Source organism: Alosa alosa, chromosome 1 (assembly GCF_017589495.1).
Source record: "Alosa alosa isolate M-15738 ecotype Scorff River chromosome 1, AALO_Geno_1.1, whole genome shotgun sequence".
NCBI classification, from domain to species: domain Eukaryota; kingdom Metazoa; phylum Chordata; class Actinopteri; order Clupeiformes; family Clupeidae; genus Alosa; species Alosa alosa.
The window spans coordinates 30,838,558-30,852,426 of NC_063189.1; the positions used below are offsets into that span (position 1 = coordinate 30,838,558).

At 41.9% G+C, this 13,869-nt stretch overlaps 2 protein-coding genes and 3 non-coding genes across 6 annotated transcripts; all 5 read left to right on the forward strand.

Moving 5' to 3' along the window:
* Positions 1–1,210: 1,210 nt before the first annotated feature.
* hectd3 (HECT domain containing 3) lies at positions 1,211–9,981 on the forward strand. 2 transcript variants are annotated; one of them, XM_048261366.1, is made up of 21 exons: positions 1,211–2,088; positions 2,455–2,615; positions 2,842–2,934; positions 3,025–3,160; positions 3,491–3,612; positions 3,882–3,995; positions 4,084–4,172; positions 4,326–4,491; positions 4,609–4,690; positions 4,821–5,003; positions 5,164–5,216; positions 5,482–5,546; positions 5,772–5,875; positions 6,018–6,131; positions 6,220–6,309; positions 6,633–6,839; positions 7,131–7,260; positions 8,779–8,853; positions 9,367–9,448; positions 9,533–9,604; positions 9,757–9,981. In XM_048261366.1, the coding sequence occupies exons 1-21, from the start codon at positions 1,738–1,740 to the stop codon at positions 9,839–9,841; spliced, it is 2,574 nt and encodes an 857-aa protein (XP_048117323.1). In that variant the 5' UTR covers positions 1,211–1,737; the 3' UTR covers positions 9,842–9,981. The 2 variants fall into 2 exon arrangements, with proteins under 2 accessions (XP_048117323.1, XP_048117333.1); XM_048261376.1 differs by having other exon boundaries at positions 1,213–2,088; positions 4,084–4,166.
* Positions 9,982–10,809: 828 nt separating this feature from the next.
* On the forward strand, positions 10,810–13,397 carry rps8a (ribosomal protein S8a). The gene is made up of 6 exons (XM_048249114.1): positions 10,810–10,881; positions 11,646–11,752; positions 11,979–12,078; positions 12,371–12,546; positions 12,916–13,045; positions 13,238–13,397. The coding sequence occupies exons 1-6, from the start codon at positions 10,878–10,880 to the stop codon at positions 13,345–13,347; spliced, it is 627 nt and encodes a 208-aa protein (XP_048105071.1). The 5' UTR covers positions 10,810–10,877; the 3' UTR covers positions 13,348–13,397.
* LOC125308794 lies at positions 11,800–11,905 on the forward strand. The gene has a single exon (XR_007195975.1). It is a non-coding gene; the product is annotated as a small nucleolar RNA SNORD46 (small nucleolar RNA).
* LOC125308791 lies at positions 12,173–12,241 on the forward strand. The gene has a single exon (XR_007195974.1). It is a non-coding gene; the product is annotated as a small nucleolar RNA SNORD38 (small nucleolar RNA).
* On the forward strand, positions 12,752–12,820 carry LOC125308784. Its single transcript, XR_007195972.1, has one exon. It is a non-coding gene; the product is annotated as a small nucleolar RNA SNORD38 (small nucleolar RNA).
* Positions 13,398–13,869: the final 472 nt, after the last annotated feature.

The window sequence follows — 13,869 nt, forward strand, 5'->3', positions numbered from 1 at the left end:
ATTTAGATTTATATTTCCTAACCTCAAATCTTGTGGGCGGGGTTACATTCTGGCTGGCTTCCAGGCTATGATAATGAGGTAATACTCAGTTCTCGAGACATTAATTCTTATTTAAACACATCAGCATGTTAACAAAACAGACAATCTTTTTGTTAAAGTTGCTATGGTAGTTGATAATGATTTCAGCATGCGCAGATCTTTTCTTGGTCTATCTAGTCATTTATTGTTGGTCATATCGCTAAAACTTTTTTTAAACCAAAAGTTGACAGGCATGCAGGAACAGGAAGGAACTTTTCACCTTGGCGGCTTTGGCCAACGATCGCACATTCTGGCTGAAAATGCTCTGCATGTGCACTTCTGCTTCCTTGTGTATAAACCCTCTCTCCTCTCCCCTCGTTCCTCATCTTCTCTGGTAGCAATTAGACAAATGAGACATCCTTGATGACGTCGAGCTTTAAACGATTTCCAGGGCACGAGCCGGAGGACAGAAGACGCATGGAAATAGCATGATCTGCATCCAGTGTCTTCCCATCCTGACTGAAAGCCTGCTGATGAACTGGATCCTTTTTTCACTATTTCCACTAATTCATATTTCCCCAAGAAACCCATCACAGGACTGAATGAATACAGGCCTGCCAGTCTGTCATGAAGTCTTTTGAACCACTAGTGTTGTTGTCCACCTGAGGAGCATCACAGGACACCTGCTGGGCCCCTAGCTTGCTTATCAGGCAAACAGGTCAGTGGAAATTTGCAAACCACACTAGACATCGGACTCATCTGTGATGAGAGGTTGAACCGCCGGTGTTCTAACAATTTGGAGCTAAACTCAAGACTGTGGAGATGATACTGAACTTAAAAGACACTCAGCACAACCTCCCCTACAGCCTTCCCAATAACCTGGTGTTGTTAACTGTAGAGCTTCTGGGAACTGAAATGGAAGACAGCCGAGGACATCACTCACATTCTCAAAAAGGCCTACCAGATGGTGCTTCCTGCTACAACTCAAGAAGTAGTCTGATCTCCATTGAGTCTAGGCTACTCGTCTACTGTGTGGTTCAGAGGGGGGGTGCTTGACATTTAAACGACTTAGGGTACTATTATGACTCATATCCAAATCGCAGTGGTCTCTTAATTTTGAATAACTGCAGTTTTGACATTCAAAAAACAAATTTTGACATTTGAAAAACTGCAATTATGTTTTGATGAGGCCCCTCTAAACACATTTCATGTTATAGCCTAGTTTCTAGTCGGCCAGATCGCATATGGACCACCTAATGTAATGAACAGACTAGAATGAGCACTGTTCTGCGAATCAGGTCCACTGTTGTGTAACGGGGCCTAGCCGTACAAAAACATATTTCCATTCCATTGCAAATGACGAAGGAACTACGGAGCCTAAATAAGGAAGGACAACGCGTCAACGAGACACATGGGCGGAACTACGGGGCTGGGCTGAGCGCCCTTTAGACCGGCTGAGCACGGCTCGATTTGCCAACTAACAAGGCATTTCTCTGTCAAATCCTATGACTACAACAACCGGGTTGGCGTATTTGAATAGGTAATTTTTCCACGTTCTGTCCACTGGTATTTGTTAAGTTAAATAACGGACGGGGTTGACAAAACGGTCCACAACAAAAGAGTGATGTTAGGTGACGCTTGTAAAATTGTGTGCTGACAGTGAAGTTGAACACTCTAGCTACAGCTAGCTAACAAGCTAGCACAACAAATACGCAAGAAATGACACCAGGCGAAAACCCCCACGTCTTGTTGGGTAGGATTAGGTTTCTCAACGAATGCGTAAGATGTTTTAGAAAGAGCGAGCCTCTTCCAGAATGTTTATGTTTCGTTCCTAAAGAAGTGTGCTACAAAATATGCAAGGATTCATCATCAACCTCGTCGGTGTCGTCTTCCTCAACACCTGGAAACTCATCTGGGAAAACACTGATCTCTGTTTGGGAGAGTCCTTATCAATCTCCACACAGTAAGAAATTATGTAAATGTAACATTGAACCAAAAAAGGGAACGTGTATCCGAACAACTGGAGAAGAGTACTGTAACAGTCATGGTCTCTGGGTCAAAATAAGCAAGGTAAGTTCAAATGCTTAGCCTATTTAGACTAACATTGCTGTAGCTGCTAAATCTAAAGACAATGTTCTGTGGAGGTTATAGTTGAAAATCTGACGGTGTAATGTATTTCAAAGTTAATTAAAAACATCATTTTTTAAAGACCACATGGTCATCTGGTTCTTATGTTTGTCATGTCTTTACGATGTTGATTAAAACTGTAACGTTACCTATGCAAGTCAATATGCAGATGTCTCACTCCGATTTGACTAGGCATTGACATGTCACTTGGGTGCTCATAGGCTAAACATTTATGTTGATTGTGTCACATAACGTGCATACTTCATCCATCTCATGTTGTAATGGTTCTACTCCCCCATGTCAATGAAGGAACAACTGGAGGAATATCGTAGTGGAGTAGATGTGGAAGAGGGCTGGATCCTTGTGTGTAAGCACACTGAAGGTGGAGACAGGCTGGTGCCGGTTGAATCACCTGATACAATCAGCAGACAGCAGCAGCTTTTTGGTTATGACCATAAACCCTGCAACAGGTGTGGTTAAACACTTAAACAACTCTATATGAACATTGCGCTAAAATTAAGCACAGTGATTGGTCTCAGTACAGACGCTGAGAAAAGAAGAAACTAAAAAGGAAACAAATTCAAAAGACAAGAAAAGCATTGTCTTAAAGACTAGTGATAGTCTTGTCAAGACCTTAGGTGTGGTATAACTCCAATCCACAGGCTTTACTCTGTCTGTGTTCTCTGTATCTCTTAGGTGGGAGCAGGTGGTGGACATTGAGAACGCCTTGTATTTGGGAACCAAGCCCAAGGTGGCAGAGCAAGATGAGGCTGCCACACAGAAACTCAGGTGAGTAGAGCTGAATACCACCAGACCACTTGACAGCCAATTAAGTTCTTAAAAGAGCTCCTCAAAGGAATTGTCTTTGCCATCTTTCAGGTATGTGCCACCGACATGGACTTACGAATGTGATGAGGACCTGGTCCACTACTTCTATGAACACATTGGGAAGGAGGATGAGAACCTGGGCAGTGTGAAGCAGTGTGTTACCAGCATCGATGTCTCCTCGTGCTCTGTGAGTCAAGGCCTTTTCACAGTTTAATTATATGCTCTCTAACATTCTGTTTCTGTTAGCCATGTCTTTTTTTTTTTGTTTGAAGATATTATACACCACAGTGTATTTTATAACGGTTGTTATATTATTGTAATTATGAAATAGGTGACATATCACAAGATAATAGGCAAACTCTTTTATGTCTACACTGTTACAGTGTAGGGGCAGTATAAGAGCTTATACAGGGCCCACACCTTTCCATATCATGGCCTGACAGTCTGTAACTTACTATCGTACTACTGTTGCTATCATAGCCAGGTAACATTGACAACGTTTCATGTCCCCTCCCAGGAGGACCCCAGTGGTGGAGCCAGTTGTCTAACAGATGGGGACAATGAGACCTACTGGGAGAGTGACGGCATGCAGGGCCAACACTGGATCCGTCTACATATGAAGAGAGGCACTGTGGTCAAGTAAGCCTTATCACACACACATAGACCAGTGCAACGACAAATGCCTTTTCAGCTATTGGTATAAAGATATAAATGCCTTGGTAGCTCTAATCTACTTTGCTCTGTACATGTAATGTTTCTTTAGATTTGTGACTTGGCTATTCCTAACTGGTATCTGTATTCCTTGGTATTACAAACAGTTTATGAAAGATGATTGGATTATGTTGTATGATCTTTGCATTTATTTAGTGACCGGCTCACATGAAATGTTTTATTTTTTTTGTGTCTAGTAAGTTGATGCTGACAGTAGATTCAACCGATGACAACTATATGCCAAAAAGAGTGACTGTGTTTGGGGGTGAAGCAGAAAATCTGAAGAAGTACAGTGATGTTACCATAGATGAGTACGTTTGGCTTTCTTTTGTGAAAGATGCCGAAGACAAATTGGTTAGCAGTTTATGTGGTAAACATAATTAAATGTTTTTCTTCTAGGAATCTAATTGGTGAGGTTTGCGTGCTGGAAGATATGACAACACACGTGCCAGTTATCGAAATCCGAATTGAGGAATGCAGAGGTAACGGCACGTGACTTTTTTTTTTCTCTACATTTCTCATATATACATTGTGCACATTTCTCATATATACATTGTGCACATTTCTGTGCTATGATACTAAGCTAGCCTTTGTGTGCATCCTTTACTTACGCAAAATATATCATTTGTTTCAAATTTCAGATGATGGCATTGATGTCAGGATCCGGGGCTTGAAGATTAAGTCATCCTGTGAGCGAGATTTGGGCCTGAGTGCTGATGTCTTCCAGTCGTTTAACCTGGTGCGTTACCCCCGTCTGGAGGGCACCCCCCCAGAGATCCTGTACCGCCGCGCACTCATCATCCAGAGGTAACCTGTCAGTTTTTGAAATAGGCAGAAGATGTCCACTTTCATCCATAATTGAAGGAGAGTTTGGAAAGCTTAATTGTCATGTGATGGTTGAATAATAAAGTTCTCTGTTTGTAGATTCATTTCTCTGCTGGACAGTCTCCTGCCCCATCTGGTGCCAGCCTGGGACTACAGTCTGGGTACCTTCAACCAAATCAAGGTGATCAAAAGCACTGTACCACAAAGATGTACAAGTTTTATGTGTGAGTTTTATGTGGTGCTGCTGCATTATGCCTGACACGCCTCCTGACCTGCAGTAGTAACCCCTGGTCTGTGCTGTCCCCTTCCAGAGCATAAAGCAGTTCCTACTGCTGTCCAAGCGCCGCTGTGCGCTCATCAGCCAGTGCCTGAAGGACTCTGAGACCAACAAGCCCAACTTCATGCCTCGCCTGTACATCAACCGTCGGCTAGCCATGGAGCACCGTGACAACCCCTCCCTGGACCCCACCTGCAAAAACGCAGTCTTCACTCAGGTGCTGTCTCAGAAGAGACGCGATTTTTACTTTTTACATAGTGTGGAATATGAAGGCATAATGCACTCAGTATTGGGTCTTCAAAAACCCAACTGTGCTTCAGATTATAAACCTTTTGGGGATTTTTGTTGACGGTTGTGTTTGCCTTTTGGTTCTTTAGGTGTATGAAGGTCTGAAGCCATCAGATAAATTTGAGAAGACGCTGGACTATAGGTAGTCTTTCTCTTCAAATGAAGAGTTATGTTTACTGTTGCCTAAAAGAATGTATTAAAAGTAATTCACTTACAGTAATAACTCGAATAACAGAATGTCAATAATACACTGGTTAGAGAAAAAATCTTTCTCTTGTGTATGTTGACATCATTTGTCACTATCTGACAAAACCCACACAATCATGTCTATGTATCAAGAGTCAAAGGTGGCCATAGTGGCAAATACCATGATTGCGGTGACATTAGTATTCTTCTGAACCCCTCAGGTGGCCTGCACGATACGACCAATGGTGGGAATGCAAATTCATCGCAGAGGGCATTATTGATCAAGGTGACCTATTTGTGCATTGTAACCGAACATCATCACTTAATTGATGTCTGAGTGGACGTTTATTCCTAGAAGACAGGGGGCATTCAGTTTAAATCGATAACAGATGTAAAATAGCCTTTTTGGCTAATTCTGGCATATTTACATTTCATGTTGATTAATGTGCAATGTCCATATCAAATAAATCTTAAATGAGATGATGATGATGATGCAAATTCTCTTTGTTAGGTGGAGGATTCCGGGACAGCTTGGCAGATATGTCTGAGGAGCTGTGCCCCAGTTCAGCTGACTGCCCCATGCCTCTACCATTCTTCAACAGAACCTCCAACCAGGTAGCGCTTCTTGTCTGTCTCACTGGGCCAACTCTTGTTCACTTCCACTCCGTGTCTTTTTCTGCCATGGTTATCCTCCATGTCTCTTTGGCGTTGTTCGGGGACTGACTTTTTGCCTTCTTGCTGCCTCTTCTTATTACAGGGCACAGGGGAGGCCAGAGATTTCTACGTGCCCAACCCTTCCTGCAGGGAATTCCATAAGTACGAATGGATAGGCCAACTGATGGGAGCAGCTCTGAGAGGGAAAGACTTCCTGGTTAGCATGAGAACAATATGAATGACATGTTTTATTTGTTTGTCTTCTGTGTCATGAACACCCACGCTAATACGGGTTGTGCTCACAGGTCCTGGCTCTTCCTGGACTGGTATGGAAGCAGTTGACGGGAGAGGAGGTCAGCTGGACCAAAGACTTCCCAGCAGTAGACTCTGTACTGGTGAGCAACTTTCTGATTTGTGGCCCTTATCTGAATGATGGGCAAAGTTTTTAAGTCTAACTAAAGCTTATCTAGTAACTAGGCAAAATCAATTTGTTAATTGGACACCATGGGCAAGACAATGAAACGCAAGCGTTGGTGAGTCAGATCAATGCTCCCACATGCCACACAACAGCTATAGTTAGCTTGTTGATGGACCTTGCACTTTGCCCATTATTTAAATGATGGCCCTTGGGCACTGTTCCCCTGCAACCAACGACAGTGACATTAGCAATTCATGATTACATGAGAAATACTGATTTTTGCTTTCTCTCTGCACATAGGTGAAGTTATTGGAGGCTATGGAGCACATGGACAAGGCGACATTTGACTTCAAGTTTGGCCAGGAGCTAGTGTACACCACGCCACTCAGTGATGGCCGGCTGGGCGAGCTCATCCCTGGGGGCAGTGAGGTGGTGGTCCACTATGAGGACCGCATGGAGTTCATCCGGCTCGTGCAGAAAGCACGGCTGGAGGAGAGCCGAGAGCAGGTAACCTTACTACGGCGATCGGCAATGCTCGTGCTGATTCGTCCCCCTGCAGAGCTTTTGTGTGTTTGAGAGATGTTTATAAAGACACCCTTCGATTCAAAAGCCCAGTGTTATGTTTGTACAATACACACGTGGGAATCAATGACTGCATGTTATCATATTTTTTGTGAGTTGATGCATTAAAAATTCGTATTAATTTTGATTTCATAAGAGTACGTTTAATATCTAGGATTCATCTGTATTTTTGCCCTGTCTACACATAATTTGTATTTGTGTGTACTTGTATTGCAGATAGCTGCCATGCGGGCTGGGTTGGTGAAGGTCGTACCACAGGCTGTGCTAGACCTTTTGACCTGGCAGGAGGCAGAAAAGAAAGTTTGTGGAGATCCTGAGATCACGGTGGAGGCTCTCAAACGCTTAAGTGAGTTGCACCTTGCTGTTTTTTGACAGAGATAATTATGACCGCCGTGCAGCGAAAGGAGGGTAGGGCAGACACAGTTTTCTGTGAATATCTCGAGAACCGTAAGGTTTAGGAGGACCATTTTTTTTTTGTATGTTGATCTCAAGGGGCCACGTCAACCCATTCCATAACCACTCATTTCATGTATAGCGCCACCTAGTTAAACACAAAAAAGTAAAAATGAAGTGTTGTAATCGCAGGTATCTGTGACCTAACATAGTCAAAACTGCACGAAATTGGAAGTGTAGGATCATTATGACACCCTCTGAATGCACGCCAAGTTTCTTGGAATTCTGTTCATGGGGGGCCACACAATAAATTAATTTATGTTACTATACACCAACTGGCCTGTAGGTGGCCAGAGACAGTTTTCTGTGAATATCTCGAGAACCGTAGGGCCTAGGAGGTCCACCTTTTTTTTGTATGTTGGTCTTAAGGGGGCATGTCAACCCATCACATTACCACTTATTTCATGTATAGCGCCACCTAGTTAAAAATTAAAAAGCAAAAAATTAGGTGTTTTTCACAATATCTCTGGCTGACATGGTCAAAACTGCACAAAATTGAAAGTGTAGGATCATTATGACACCCTCTGAATGCATGCCAAGTTTTGTGAACTTTCGTTCATGGGGGGCCTTACAATAAAATAATTTATGTGTACATTTAGTGACCGTACACCAACAAGGTCACACAAGGTTCCCGGGACACCGGGGTACACGAAACTTGGTGGGCATGTAACCCCACATGGATAGCATGGAACCATCGTTTTTTGTTTTGATCTGTAGCCCCCCCGCTGTACTGGACCCCCCAAAAGGAGGGTAGGGCAGACACAGTTTTCTGTGAATATCTTAAGAACCGTAGGGCCTAGGATGACCAATTTTTCCGTATGTTTGCCTCCAGGGGTCATGTTAACCCATTCCATGTGCACACATGTGTATAAACAGATACACACGCACACACATACATTCACAGTAATCATACTTATGACAAATACTCACACAGTAGACATATGTACGCATGCATGCACATGCACAAACACACATACGCAGGCAAACACACAAGCACGCACACACACACACACACACACACCCACACACATAAACATAAACATATACACTCACACATGCACACAATTCAAGAATTTCTCAGAATTATGAACAGGCAAGATGGGGGTAGGGTTGTATAAAATGAATTTTACATGTGCAATCTATGAACTAATCATGTTTTGGTACTTGTTGTCTAGCAGATACCAGTGAGAATTGAGTGTGGATAATGCAATTTAGTGAGACAGTTAGAATCATATAGGCCTTTCAGCGTGATTTATTTTTGTGGAAAAAATGTGCTGGACTGGGCGGCGGTCATATTTTGTACCGCTCTGCGGTACATCTAGTGGCCAAATATATTAGTCTCCCAGTGTTTTTGTTAATATTGTATATGTACTCTGTTTACACTAGCACATTGTTTTGTTTTTATCCTTAGCTCGATATGAGGACCTTGAACATAAAGATGGCCGTGTACAGTACTTGTGGGAAGCTCTCACAAACTTCACAAATGGTAAGCTAAGAACTGTTTTACTAGTAGTCTTTAAGTAGACATTCCGTGACTAGTCTTAACTACTAACAATAGAGTTAACCCACCTTGTACACCTATCAATGGTCGATAATCGATTGATTATCGAATGCTGTCCTTTTTGTAACTGGATAAAACCAGAGCCGTATATAGAGAAAGTTTGGCCAACAGGGGAATCGAATGGGCGTCTTGTTGGATACCAATATATCTGTAAGGGCCTTTTACATATTGACAAATGTTGATGATAACATTTATATGCCTGTTATAATGGTGAAAATAAGCCATTTATTTCAACATAGCATATCCGCCCCATAGGGTTGTGCTGTAGTTACACTGTGTAGAGTAATCTGACATTGGTATCCAACATGGCGGAGTTGGCCAAACTCTGTCTATATAGGGCTCTGTATAAAACTGGTCCGCCCATGATAAATCATGTCGGTTCCATTGTAGACATAGCAGAGACTGTATTCAATATGCACTGTTTATTTTTGCTCACAGAGGACCGTAGCAGGTTCCTGCGGTTTGTCACCGGTAGAAGCCGTCTTCCTGCTCCAATCTACATATATCCTGATAAACCAGGGTACGTTTACATTGTTATCTGAATAAAAGGACTTTGTGATCAGCTATACTTTACTTTTCTAACTTTACGAATTTAAATGTTTAGGTCTGATACTTCAGATGCTCTGCCACAGTCTTCTACTTGTTCTAGCACCCTTTACTTACCGAATTACCCAAGGTAAGAGGACATTCTTCCAATGTAGACACAGCACGGGATTATTTGTTAGTGTAGTGTAAATGTATTTACTGTTAAAGCAGACCTTTGTCTAAAACGAAGTATCTTAATTATTATCCATAATGTAATGGATTTTCTGCTCCATCTCTTTCCAGTGCTAAGGTCTGTGAGGAGAAGCTACGCTATGCTGCTTACAACTGTGTTGCCATAGACACAGACATGAGCCCATGGGAAGAGTGACTTGGCTGAACCATGTTTACACAAGTTTTTCACACCTGGGTTTTTGCATATCCAGCAGTAGTATCACCCCATTAACAAAACAAAACTATGTCTACAATATTGCTACTTTCAAATGTGTAAATAAAGAGAAGATGTCTTAATTTGTAGTTGTCTGTCTGGTTGTATAACAATTAAAAGGCTACTTAATGCTTTATGATCCAGATATTATATAATTCAACGTACGTTTTTTCTACCAGTATGCAACATAATGCAGTTGTGAAAGCGAGGCTTTGGTTGGTCCAGGCAATTAGCGCATCTCATGCTGAATTAATTAAACATGCAATTAACATTTTTGCTGGGTGTACACTGGTCATAGCATTTCTGGAATATCTTGGAATTTTAAAGTCTAATTCAGACATAGAAACTCAGGGGATTTTATCATTATTAAATCAAATGTTGTAAGTAAATGCAAACGTTTGCACGTTGTTTGCATTTATCATGAATAATACAAAAAACGTTTTCCATTTATTGTAGGTACATGTTGGGTCGGGGAGGTAGGGAACATGTGACAACAGTCCTGGCTAGATACCAGAGGTGGAAAAATCTAGCTTCACTCAGAAAGTCCTACCACATACTGGTTCCAGCCATTCACTTAAACCAGCTGATTTTAATTAGTACACCTCTTCAGACAGATACATTGGATAATTAGTGAGATCGCCTATCTTAGCCTACACAGGTTGAACCAATACACGGTAGACTTCCTGCTGTCCTTGACACCCAATACCCAAACGCATCAATGCTTATTACTCGATCCTGTCATTACACAATCAGTTAAGTCGTATGGTATCTGCCAGCACTTCTGAAATTGCTGAAAATAAGGCAATATTACTATGTGTTTTGTGTTGAGTTAAAAAGTCACCAATGTACACTTTTGACAGATCCTCAGCTGATCTGTCGAGTGCTGATGAAACAAAGTCTCGTGTTTTCTCGCGGTGTGTCGTTCCTTGAAACTTGCCCATGAGCCCTTGCGATTTCTCTTTCTAGCCGGCGCCTGAGAATGGGTACGTGTTTTCGCTGCCAGGAGGTGCATTCAATCCATCTCCATCTAATACTTCTGAGTCAAATTGTACTTATTGTATTTTTGTTAAGATGTGCGTAGTCTAATGTTAGGTGTTCTGAAGGAATATTGAGCGATGAGACCAGTTTGTCTTTTATTTTTGTTTGATAAGCTTCCGTGCTAGTAATTGCTGACATGTTTCAAGATGGCTGCTCTCATGGGGTACATAGTTTTGATTGTGTTTTTCCTCTTAGATGTGTAAATTGTGCTGTAGTAATCTGTTACTAATTGCTGTAGTAGAAACAGTCAAATTCTATCTGGCGGCTTTTTTTTTCTTGTCCGTTGAACATCTGAATTTACCAGCTCAAGATAATGTAACCTATCAGCGTAGCTAACATTAGATGGCTAGCTAACGTGACACCACGTTTTCAGAGAAATCGAGTAGTTTTTTTTTATGCAGTCTGAACTCATTTTTGTTAAGAACTATACAAACGTGGAATGCAGTTTAGGGTCGGCTGAAATGACGTGTTACTTGTGATTGGAAGGTAATTTCCACTGGCTAATGTTTCTGCTCCGAGGCTAGTGTGGAGTATAGCTAAAGTTGATAGTGGTAAACTGATGCTATGCTTGAGTGTATGATGATTCTCATTGCGGAATCCGATGATACTGTGCGGATAACACCTTGGAGAACTGACCACTCAAGCTCGTTAAGTAGTGTACTGGTGTATGGCGTCGTTAGCATTGCTCATTATACCTATGTTTCTCTAGGTATCTCACGGGACAACTGGCACAAACGCCGTAAGACCGGTGGCAAACGCAAGCCCGTCCACAAGAAGAGGAAGTATGAACTCGGACGTCCTCCCGCAAACACAAAGGTAAATCTCTACACGTGCAACAGCCTTATCGTTAGGTCTTCCTTGATGGTGTGGGTGATGAGAACACGTCCTTAGGTTGGTCTATTTTGGCCGTTTTGGTCAAAGTTTTGGACCATCCCATGCTAGGATTCGTCATAGTTACACTGACACATGGTCAAGGATATATTATGGTCATTTGTTTTTCCAAATGAGAAGCATGCCGTTTTAAGAGCTTGTTCTCATCTAGATTGGAGCTCGCCGCATCCACACGGTGAGGGTCCGTGGAGGGAACAAGAAATACCGTGCTCTGAGGTTGGATGTCGGCAACTTCTCATGGGGCTCAGAATGTAAGTGATGCTTCTTGCCATGTATCTGCTGAGGCTTATTGGATTGCCATTGATGAGGCCTCTTGCTTGCTGAGGTCATGCTTAAAAAAATGTCTTTCGATGATGAAAAACCTTTTACCAGTTCTGCTACTGAATTTTAGTGATGAGTTTTAGGGCTGAGAAAGACAATCTGGAATGTTTAAAGCATTAGTTCTGAGTGCATGCTTGTTTGGGTCAATGTTGTATACCTTGTGGTCACATTTTAAGTCCGCTTGGTGTCAAAGTCTTATGTCTTCAAACTTTCACCCTTCAGGCTGCACCCGCAAGACCAGGATCATTGATGTGGTGTACAATGCTTCCAACAATGAGCTGGTGAGAACCAAGACTCTTGTGAAGAACTGCATCATCCTTGTGGACAGCACTCCTTTCAGGCAGTGGTATGAGTCCCACTATGTCACTCCTCTTGGACGCAAGAAGGGTGCCAAACTGGTATGTGCTTTATGGCATATATAAACCTGACATTGCTGCTGTTAGTGTTGTGGGATGCAGTGTGGTTAAGCCAGTATGCCCAGTAGCATCTTTATAATTTGTGGTGGCATTTTGAGTTCTGTCCAAGGCTGCATTTATGCCTGTCTTGCTGTAATCAAACTGGCATTTGGTTATGGGCTGCTTCTGGGGCATGCTGGGAAATGTCTTTCAATGATGAAAAACCTTTTACCAGTTCTGCTACTGAATATTAGTGATGAGTTTTAGGGCTGAGAAAGACCAAATTGGCGCATGGGATCATGCCAATTGTAGTTTTGTGATACTTTTGCTACTTTTAATTACATTGGCTTTTTAAAAATGCATCTTTTGTAGAGTCCTGAGGAGGAGGAGATCCTTAACAAGAAGCGATCCAAGAAGACCCAAAAAAAATATGACACACGCAAGAAAACGTGCAAAATCAGTCCCCTCTTGGATGAGCAGTTCCAGCAGGGCAAACTGCTCGGTAAGTTGTAGCTATGACTGGCATAGGACTATTTTGTCTTTCACATGATGATATCTTAACCAGTTCTGCTACTGATTACCAGTGATGAGCCTATTACATTTCTGATAAAGATGTACAAAAATCACTGTAGCGTAATGTTAAGCTTAAGATTTTAACTTGGTATTTTTTTTTTTTTTTTTTCTCACTGTTCAGCTTGCATTGCCTCAAGACCTGGACAGTGCGGCAGAGCTGATGGCTACGTCTTGGAAGGTAAAGAGCTGGAGTTCTACCTGAGGAAGATCAAGGCCAAGAAAGGCAAATAAATGTACAGCCCTGTTTGATACTGCTACCATTAAAAAAGAGAAGAAAATTATCTGGTATTTGTGTGCCTTCTGTACTGCATTGCTATACAGAGGTGGGTAGTCGGATATATAAACAGGAAGGCTTATCAAGTAGTCTAATTGCAGAGTTGTGGAAGTCCGGCTTCAGCGTTCTGGCTTCTGTTAGTGCACTTAATACAGCTGATTTGAATAATTAGCTGATTTAACCCTTAAAACCCGATTGGAAAAAAAAAAAAAACGGCAGTCATTTTTCATCACTAAATAAAAAATGGCGTTTATTTCCTTAAATCACACACCACATATTTCTGTAAATTGCTCAGCCCCCAGAGTATCCCTCCAACATGGCAATTATATTGCCCAATTCAGGACAGTCAGCCCTACACAAACATGAAATGCATGTAGAGCTATGAGCTTGCTGTAGTGAGATGCATGTCAAAATATAAGCATTTTTATAATACACTTTTTATTTTAATTCTTTAAAAATAAAAATAAATTCAATGCTAG

Excerpts from the sequence above, each read along its gene's own strand:
- rps8a (XM_048249114.1), top strand. Across the intron at positions 12,547-12,915 it reads GCAAGAAGGGTGCCAAACTG|AGTCCTGAGGAGGAGGAGAT; the intron begins GTATGTGCTTTA and ends CATCTTTTGTAG. Across the intron at positions 13,046-13,237 it reads CCAGCAGGGCAAACTGCTCG|CTTGCATTGCCTCAAGACCT; the intron begins GTAAGTTGTAGC and ends CTCACTGTTCAG.
- hectd3 (XM_048261366.1), top strand. The coding sequence starts at position 1,738 with ATGACACCAGGCGAAAACCCCCACGTCTTGTTGGGTAGGATTAGGTTT. Across the intron at positions 3,613-3,881 it reads AAGAGAGGCACTGTGGTCAA|TAAGTTGATGCTGACAGTAG; the intron begins GTAAGCCTTATC and ends TTTTGTGTCTAG. Across the intron at positions 4,691-4,820 it reads GTACCTTCAACCAAATCAAG|AGCATAAAGCAGTTCCTACT; the intron begins GTGATCAAAAGC and ends GTCCCCTTCCAG.